This window comes from Sardina pilchardus, chromosome 8 (assembly GCF_963854185.1).
Source record: "Sardina pilchardus chromosome 8, fSarPil1.1, whole genome shotgun sequence".
Classification (NCBI taxonomy): Eukaryota; Metazoa; Chordata; class Actinopteri; order Clupeiformes; family Clupeidae; genus Sardina; species Sardina pilchardus.
Window position 1 is genome coordinate 1,979,628 of NC_085001.1, and position 10,000 is coordinate 1,989,627.

Here is a 10,000-nt window from a genome sequence, read left to right on the forward strand (position 1 = left end):
TGTGTGTGTGTGTGTGTGTGATGTGTGGAACGTGGAGTGATGTGTGTGATGAGTGATGTGTGTGATATGTGATGTGTGTGTTGTGTGGAACATGGAGTGATGTGTGATGTGTGTGATGTGTGGAACATGGAGTGATGTGTGTGATGTGTGTCCCTCCATAGATTAGGAGTGTCTCTAGTCCCTCCATAGATTAGGAGTGTCTCTAGTCCCTCCATAGATTAGGAGATTAGGAGTGTCTCTAGTCCCTCCATAGATTAGGAGATTAGGAGTGTCTCTAGTCCCTCCATAGATTAGGAGTGTATCTAGTCCCTCCATAGATTAGGAGTATCTCTAGTCCCTCCATAGATTAGGAGATTAGGAGTGTCTCTAGTCCCTCCATAGATTAGGAGATTAGGAGTGTCTCTAGTCCCTCCATAGATTAGGAGTGTCTCTAGTCCCTCCATAGATTAGGAGATTAGGAGTGTCTCTAGTCCCTCCATAGATTAGGAGTATCTCTAGTCCCTCCATAGATTAGGAGTGTCTCTAGTCCCTCCATAGATTAGGAGATTAGGAGTGTCTCTATTAGTCCCTCCATTGATTAGGAGTGTCTCGGTTTACTGGCTGGTATCGGCAATAATTAAGTCTAACATCAATAATGTGTTAATAACACAAATATGATAGCATCATAAATATTTTTCATTGATTAGATCATTTGGTTATTAGTTAATTTCTTCCTTATCCACTAATTGTTCCCATAGGTCACATTCTTCCTGATCGACCAGAACCAGAGGGAACACGTTCTGGATGCGTTCCGGCCGGACCTGTCCTCGGCGTCCTTCAAGCGGCCCACGTCGGACATGAACGTTGCCAGCGGCTGCCCGTGCTTCTGCCCGCTGAGCAAGCTGGCGTCGCCCAAATACGCCTACTGCAAGGGCAACACACTCTTCATCAAGTGCGTTGTGGACACCTCCTCCTAAGGATGGGATTGGAATCTCCTCCTGACCCGAATCAGGACCGGACCCAGACCACAACTGACTTGTGAACAGACCCGCCCCAGGCTTCAGAACCCAGAGCTCAGAACTGCCCTAAACAGCGTACTTCCCTAAAGCCTGGTTGTGCTAATGGACCTCTGACAGATGGACACAGCAGATCAAGAAGACTCATTTTGTAATGCTATAGTTTATATAGGTCACATAAATAAAAAAAAAAAGACTACAATTTTGTAATACTATAGTTTGTATAGGTTACACTTACATAGATCAAAAAGACTAATTTTGTAATAGCCTACTATAGTTCATAGGTAGGTCAAAGCATATAGGTTTTGGGAAACCTGTTCAAAACAGGCCAAATCTGTTCAAAAGTCATACCAGGGGGCTACTAAATAATGACATTACATTTCTCTGAAATCCCCCTACAACCCTTTAATTTGAGATGTGACTCACTTCATTTCATTTGAACATGATGCTATCCAGAAGTGTTCTGAATATTCCTGCAGAAATCACCTGAAAGCCGTCAAGGTTGTTGTTTCATAGCCTACTGTAGGCGACATACTCAATGGTTTCACTGTGAGTTGGAGTGTTACAGGCCATCTTGAGAGCGATCTTGGAGCTGGGGATTTCTGATTTGATGAACCTTTACTTTCTTTCCCACATATTAGCCGAGCACAGATTTACAGGATTTTGTAATGTTACGTTTGTATCAGGACAATTTTGTATGATGTAAAGTTTTGTACTGACTATTTCATTTTCTGTGTTATTTATTCAATTGCTCAAAGCCTCAGCATGATAATAAAATTGTATGAATGTGCTGTAAAATGTCCTGCAAGTTCGTCACCCTCCACTATAACAGACACATAAGTCAATTCGTGACAAAGTTTGCGTAAAGACATTGTTAAAACCAGCCAGGAGCCCAGGAACATTTGCAAAAATACAATGACATTAAAGTAAATTATTATTATTGTTATTATTATTATCATTATTATCATAATTGTTGTTAGCCTATTATTATTATTATTATTATTATTATTATTATTACTATCATCATCATCATCATTATTATATTAGTCTATCTATCCTATTAGGCTATCCTTGTGCTGTGACTTATGCAGACTGAATGCCTATTCTGTTATTGACGTGTGCCTGCTCTGCTGTTCAAAATTCCTTTTTTCCTTTTAGGGAAAATACGAAATTATTGGCGTTCTCCCCCAAAGCTAACTTGCTGTGTGATTTTCCATGCAATGTCATTGGACAGAAAGCGAGACAATTTGAATCAAACTTTGAAATCCCGACCTTCCTGTATGATGCTGCTGTTATAGTAATTACATAAGCAAAACGTAAATGATTCGCGGGAAAAAGTGAAAAAATGGCGACTTGCACAGTCTGAACTGAAGCGCTGCACTCTCGTGAGCTGCTAAAGTATTACTTTGCGACAGGACTATAGTGCTTTTGAAGTTATTAATGCGTATTGTGAACTATTGCCCTTACATCGGCGAGCATTCAAACGGGTAAGTAAAATCAAGACAACTAATTTTGAGCCCGGTACGACTGTAATGTATGATAGCAGTTAACTCATCCAATTTGTGCTGGACTTACGTTACCGTTTTTGCCTTAGTTGTTTTTCATCACCATTTTAACGAGGTCATACCAGTCATGAAGTTTAAAATGTTGACAGCATTTTGTTGTTTTAAAATCTGATCATTCGTACGTTACACTTGGCAACTTGGGCAGCTAACAACACTTGGTTTGGCGCTAGATGAGCAAAGCTACCCGATGCAGTGCGTTGCTGAACTAGTAACGTCTCTGTTTGCAGAGCTCACGCATGGTAAGATACAGTTTAGAAGGCACACTCTGACCGCCAGTTTGTAGTACGCTTTGATTGATGAATGATATGCTGCAGAAACGCCATAAGAAAGAAATGCCTAAGTAGATTGGACATAACACTTACAGACAAAATAGCAAGAGCATTGCAACGGCACCAAAGCAGCAAGGACCACTGCATATTATACAGTAATGTTAGCGCGATAGCTTAGTGATGTCCATCAGCGTAAACTGTGTTCTGTAATGTTGTACGTAGTTAAACGGGCCAAAGTATGAATAGTTTGGGCGCTAGTTTCAATGCTGACTCATAGGGCTTGCACTTGTTGAATTGAACGCGTAGTAGTAGCGTAGTTTGAATCGCTCGTCTCCCTTCAGTTCAGCGATTCAAAGCAGGACGTAGCAAATATGTGTGGGCGGGGCCACAGACAGTGAGCAACTTTCCACTGTCCCGACTTCCACTACAAACCAAGCGCGCATATCGACCTTTCATGGTATAAATTCGCACCAGCCAACAAGACTCGTTATAAATAACGCTCAGTGTGTAATATAACGGTCCGAAAGTGACCTTCTATTGGGACTCCGCCGAGACTTCTGGGCGTTTCTTCCTCACGCATCGCCCTGCTCGGCTCTGCCCCAGCCTGCATTAGTTGTGCTATCAGTCATATCGTGGTGCAACTGACTCAACCGACAGTCCCCTGGTGAAGTCACAAAAAATAGGACATTCTGAGTGATCCTTGCCGGTTCTCACTACTGTTCTGAGAGTGAAGATGTATCACTCCGCCAGTGCGCTTCACCTGATCTGTTCTCGACAGCTCACCAAGTTTCGAGATATGAATCAGCGGAGAGCGCATTGGTTTGAGCAGGGTTGTGGTCTGTGACAGCTCCTCCTTATCAAAATGATGGGGACTTTCTGTAGTGCTCTGAGATCTGTCTGCATTATAGCTGTCATGTTGGCCTGTGACTGTGTATTGATTCTGAAATGGAGCTGAACTCTTGTGCTGTCAATGTAATGCAGAAAAAAATAATTTGTTGTGGATTTGGCCTGACATGCTCCTGTTGAGTTCTAAATACTAAGTGTGTGTGTGTGTCTATCTCTCTCTCTGTGTGTTTGTGTGTGCGTGAATCTGAATGTGTGCATGCATGTGTGTTTGTGAATGCTCAAACCTGTGTGTACACCTGTGTGTGTGTGCGTGTGCGTGTGTGTCTGCGTGCATGCGTGTGTGTGTGGGTGTGTGTGTGTGAGAATGTGTGTATTCCCACAGGTGTGTGCTTGAGTGAGTGATTGAGTGAGTGCGTGTGTGTGTGCGTGTGTGTGCGTGTGTGCGTGAGTGTGTGTGTGCGTGCGTGTGTGTGTGCTTGAGCGTGAGCGGCGAGCATGCTGGAGTCGGCCTACAGAGACGAGTACCTGTCGGCGGAGGGGGTGGAGCCTAAGCGGCTGGTGGCCAAGCGGGAGCGCAGCATGAGCGAGCTGGAGGCCAGTCTCACCGTGGGCCAATACGTCCTGTGCTGCTGGAGCGACGGACTCTACTACCTGGGCAAGATACAGCGGGTGAGTGTGTGTGTGTGTGTGTGTGTGTGTGTGTGTGTGTGTGTGTGTGTGTGTGTGTGTGTGTGAGCTGGAGGCCAGTCTCACCGTGGGCCAGTACGTCCTGTGCTGCTGGAGCGACGGACTCTACTACCTGGGCAAGATACAGCGGGTGAGTGTGTGTGTGTGTGTGTGTGTGTGTGTGTGTGTGTGTGTGTGTGTGTGTGTGTGTGTGTGAGCTGGAGGCCAGTCTCACCGTGGGCCAGTACGTCCTGTGCTGCTGGAGCGACGGACTCTACTACCTGGGCAAGATACAGCGGGTGAGTCTGTGTGTGTGTGTGTGTGTGTGTGTGTGTGTGTGTGTGTGTGTGTGTGTGTGTGAGCTGGAGGCCAGTCTCACCGTGGGCCAGTACGTCCTGTGCTGCTGGAGCGACAGACTCTACTACCTGGGCAAGATACAGCGGGTGAGTCTGTGTGTGTGTGTGTGTGTGTGTGTGTGTGTGTGTGTGTGTGTGAGCTGGAGGCCAGTCTCACCGTGGGCCAGTACGTCCTGTGCTGCTGGAGCGACGGACTCTACTACCTGGGCAAGATACAGCGGGTGAGTCTGTGTGTGTGTGTGTGTGTGTGTGTGTGTGTGTGTGTGTGTGTGTGTGTGTGTGTGTGTGTGTGTGTGAGCTGGAGGCCAGTCTCACCGTGGGCCAGTACGTCCTGTGCTGCTGGAGCGACGGACTCTACTACCTGGGCAAGATACAGCGGGTGAGTCTGTGTGTGTGTGTGTGTGTGTGTGTGTGTGTGTGTGTGTGTGTGTGTGTGTGTGTGTGTGTGTGAGCTGGAGGCCAGTCTCACCGTGGGCCAGTACGTCCTGTGCTGCTGGAGCGACGGACTCTACTACCTGGGCAAGATACAGCGGGTGAGTGTGTGTGTGAGTGTGTGTGTGTGTGTGTGTGTGTGTGAGCTGGAGGCCAGTCTCACCGTGGGCCAGTACGTCCTGTGCTGCTGGAGCGACGGACTCTACTACCTGGGCAAGATACAGCGGGTGAGTCTGTGTGTGTGTGTGTGTGTGTGTGTGTGTGTGTGTGTGTGTGTGTGTGAGCTGGAGGCCAGTCTCACCGTGGGCCAGTACGTCCTGTGCTGCTGGAGCGACGGACTCTACTACCTGGGCAAGATACAGCGGGTGAGTCTGTGTGTGTGTGTGTGTGTGTGTGTGTGTGTGTGTGTGTGTGTGTGTGTGAGCTGGAGGCCAGTCTCACCGTGGGCCAGTACGTCCTGTGCTGCTGGAGCGACGGACTCTACTACCTGGGCAAGATACAGCGGGTGAGTCTGTGTGTGTGTGTGTGTGTGTGTGTGTGTGTGTGTGTGTGTGTGTGTGTGTGTGTGTGTGTGTGTGAGCTGGAGGCCAGTCTCACCGTGGGCCAGTACGTCCTGTGCTGCTGGAGCGACGGACTCTACTACCTGGGCAAGATACAGCGGGTGAGTCTGTGTGTGTGTGTGTGTGTGTGTTTGTGTGTGTGTGTGTGTGTGTGTGTGTGAGTGTGTGTGTGCTACCTGGTCAAGATACAGCAGGTGAGTGGGCGCACCTGGACCCTCCGTCACAACTCACAGTAACAGTAGATAGACGTTAGGGATGGACGGGCGATGTGGTAGTGGACATTCATATTCCCTTTTGCATGTTACACAGCGTGTGTGTGTGTCCTGACCGTGCACCGACTCTACTGTGTGTGTGTGTGTGTGTGTGTGTGTGTGTGTGTGTCCTGTGCCCTGACCATGCACTGACTCTGCTGTGTGTGTGTGTGTGTGTGTGTGTGTGTGTGTGTCCTGTGCCCTGACCATGCACTGACTCTGCTGTGTGTGTGTGTGTGTGTGTGTGTGTCCTGTGCCCTGACCATGCACTGACTCTACTGTGTGTGTGTGTGTGTGTGTTTGTGTGTGTGTGTGTGTGTGTGTCCTGTGCCCTGAACATGCACTGACTCTACATCTCCAGGTGGGGGCGCAGGTGGAAGAGCTTTGGTTGGAAGTTGTTTTTCTGTGTGTGTGTGTGTGTGTTTGTGTGTGTGTGCGAGCGTGTCTGGTTGTTCTCCATGAGAGGTGTGTGTGTGTGTGTGTGTGTGTGTGTACTCTGTGTGTATACTGTGTGTGTGTGTGTGTGTGTGTGTGTGTGTGTGTGTGTGTGTGAGTGTGTGTGCTTGACACTGGCCTGCAGACAGCATGGCAGGCGTCCCCCCCTGCCCCGTTATTCACACACACACACACACACACACACACACACACACACACACTCCACCCTGCCCTGTTACACCATGCTTTTGTGACGAGTCACCAGTGAGTGGGAACATGGTGGACTGCTTGGCTTCTGCTGGCCTGTTTGAACTCCAAGTGTGTGTGAGAGGCCGTAGAACATGCTAGTCTTTTGCTCTAGCTGACTCGGTACATGACTTCCTCAGAACTGCGTGTGTATGTGTTTGTGTGTGTGTACACACACGTGTGTGTGTGAATGTGAGGAGAGTGACCGTTTGTAGTGCTGAACATATGTTCTAGTGATGACTAATACTCCATTCTGGTAAGGGGTGTACACTACCACACACACACACACACACACAAAGTTGACCCAGAGTGCTTTCGGCCATGCAGCAGGAAGTCCTCATCTGATTGGGTGTCTCCAGTGTCCATCTGATCTCATTGGTTGTCTCTGATGTCCCTCTGTTGCGATTGGATGTTTCTGATCTCCTCTTCTGGTTTGGTGTCTCTAATAGTCTGTGTTCTGATTGGTGGGATTTGATGTCTCTCGTGTGTGTGTTTCAAGTGAACACACTCTCTGTGTCTCTAATATTCTGCGTTCTAATTGGTGAACACAGTCTTTGTGTCTCTGATATGCTGCGTTCTGATTGGTGAACACTTTCTTTGTGTCTCTAATATTCTGTGTTCTGATTGGTAGACGATAATCTGTTTCTGATTGGTGAACACACTCTCCGTGTCCCATATGCTGGGTTCCGATTGGTCCGTGTGTCTCCACTGTGCTCTACGGTACCACAGTCCTGGTTGGATCAGCCTCATGTCCAGTTCTGATTGGTTGTCCCTAGTGTCCCTGTCTTCTGATTGGATATTTCTGGTATCCCTGTGTTGTGATTGGCTGTCTCTGATGTCCGTGTTTGTAATGTGGTTGTTTGTTTGTTTGTGTTCCAGGTCAGTCCCCCAAAACAGAGCTGCTTTGTTACGTTCGAGGACAACTCTAAGTTCTGGGTCCTGTGGAAAGACATCCAGCATGGTGAGTTCTGAGAGACTGGAGGAGAAATGCATTTTAGTGTACTAGGATGAGTATGGCAGGATGATTGTGCTAGCATTGTCTGATTCATATGTATGTGTGTGTGTGTGTGTGTGTGTGTGTGTGTTCTCCAGCTGGAGTACCTGGTGAGGAACCCAAGTGTTCTGTGTGCTCGGAGATGGTATCTGACCTGGGGAACGCCATTCTCATCTGCGGCAAATGTGGAATAGGTGAGTACACACACACACACACACTCACACACACACACACACACACACACACACACACACACACACACACACACACACACACACTGCATAGACCCATAGACCCACACACACTTTACATGGACACACACACACACACACACACTCTACATGGACCCACACACACAATACATGGACACACACACACACACTACATGGACACACACACACACACACACTACATGCGCGCACACACACACACACACACCCACACTACATGGACACACACACACACACTACATGGACACACACACACTACATGGACACACACACATACTACTTGGACACACACACACACACTACATGGACACACATGTATTGTGATGAGACCCAGTCACTTCAGCTCCAGCACAGTGCTACAGTCTGAAAGTGCAGGTTAACCCCCCCCCCACACACACAGTGCCCCAGAAGAACAGCCCATAGAACACATTTTCAGTCAGATGACTTTAATGCTTTTAATCCCTGCACACACACACACACACACACACACACACACACACACACACACACACACATACACACACACAGATAGACAGACAGACCTGGAGGGCAAATGGCAACACACCCATTTAAAGGAGGTAAGTGATTGTGTATTGTTCTGTGATCCCTCTTCTGCTCTCACTGTAATGGAGCTCCAGTGGGAAAGAGAAACACACACACACACACACACACACACACACACACACACACACATCTCTTCGGTCAGTGATGGTCCTGTGTAACCCCCGTCTCCTAGGTTACCACCAGCAGTGCCACCTGCCCCCCGTAGAAAGTTCTACAGACTCCCCCTGGTTCTGCAGGAAGTGCATCTTCGCCCTGGCCGTGAGGGTGAGGAGCACACACACACACACACACACACACACACACACACACACCTACACATGCACACACACACATATGTACACAGACACACACACACACCTACACATGCACACACACACACATATGTACACACGCACACACATATACGCACACACACAGACACACACACACACACACACACACGCTCTCACACACGGATGTACACACATACACCTATCACAATAATCAAGGGATCTGCCATCTTTTAAAATGGCACATACAATTGTTGTGTCCAGACAGCACAACACACAGATTCCATTGGTTGATGTACCCTGGAGATGCCTGTGCGAGAGATCTGATTGGCTCTGTTAGTGGTCTAGTAGTTGATATGTGTGTGTGTTTAAGTAGTGTGTGTGTGTGTGTGTAATCTGGTGGATTGGTTCTGCTAGTGGTCTAGTAGTTGATTGTGTGTGTGTGTGTGTGTGTGTGTGTGTGTGTGTGTGTGTGATGGTGGATTGGCTCTGCTAGTGGTCCAGTAGTTGATGTGTGAGCGTGTTGCTGTTGTCCTCCCCACAGAAAGGGGGCGCTCTGAAGAAGGGGCCCATAGCCAGAGCACTGCAGGCCATGAAGCAGGTGCTGGCCTACAACCCAGACGAGCTGGAGTGGGACTCCCTGCACCGGACCAACCACCAGCAGTGCTACTGCTACTGTGGAGGGCCTGGAGAGTGAGTTATACACACACACACACACACACACACACACACACACACACACACACACACACACACACACACACACACACACTCTCTCACACACACACACACACACACACACACACACACACACACACACACACACACACACACAGTACTCCACCAGCAGTGCTACTACTACTGTGGGGGGCCTGGAGAGTGAGTTATACACACACACACACACACACACACACACACACACACACACACACACACCGCACCAACCACCAGCAGTGTTACTGCTACTGTGAAGGGCCTGGAGAGTGAGTTATACACACACACACACACACACACACACACACACACACACACACACACACACATACAGTACTCCACCAGCAGTGCTAGTGCTACTACTACTGTGGAGGACCTGGAGAGTGAGTTGCACACACACACACACACACACACACACACACACACTACAGAGCTACAGAGCCACAGATAATTTACAAGGTCTTATCACAGAGGTCTAATTCCATTAATTTCGGTAGAGACTATGGCGGATCCCAAGGGGAAAGTGTGCGGCTATAAACAAACACGCTTTTATTTTGAAACATGTGTTCGCGGTTCTCATCCCTCAGTCACTCACGCCATTCTACAGT

General features: G+C 48.1%; 2 protein-coding genes across 3 annotated transcripts in view; both read left to right on the forward strand.

Moving 5' to 3' along the window:
* Positions 1-1,785, forward strand: part of traf1 (TNF receptor-associated factor 1) — a 20,716-nt gene extending 18,931 nt beyond the window's left edge. Inside the window, exon 10 of the mRNA XM_062542300.1 lies at positions 738-1,785. Within this exon, the coding sequence (XP_062398284.1) occupies positions 738-956 (219 nt within the window). The 3' untranslated portion in view covers positions 957-1,785. The remainder of the gene's footprint in view (positions 1-737) is intronic.
* Positions 1,786-2,293: 508 nt separating this feature from the next.
* phf19 (PHD finger protein 19) overlaps positions 2,294-10,000 on the forward strand; it is a 28,016-nt gene continuing 20,309 nt past the window's right edge. For both annotated transcript variants that reach the window (XM_062542301.1, XM_062542302.1), the window contains exons 1-6: positions 2,294-2,482; positions 4,058-4,344; positions 7,501-7,582; positions 7,714-7,809; positions 8,582-8,673; positions 9,223-9,371. In XM_062542301.1, coding sequence (XP_062398285.1) covers positions 4,171-4,344; positions 7,501-7,582; positions 7,714-7,809; positions 8,582-8,673; positions 9,223-9,371 — 593 coding nt within the window. In that variant the 5' untranslated portion in view covers positions 2,294-2,482; positions 4,058-4,170. The remainder of the gene's footprint in view (positions 2,483-4,057; positions 4,345-7,500; positions 7,583-7,713; positions 7,810-8,581; positions 8,674-9,222; positions 9,372-10,000) is intronic.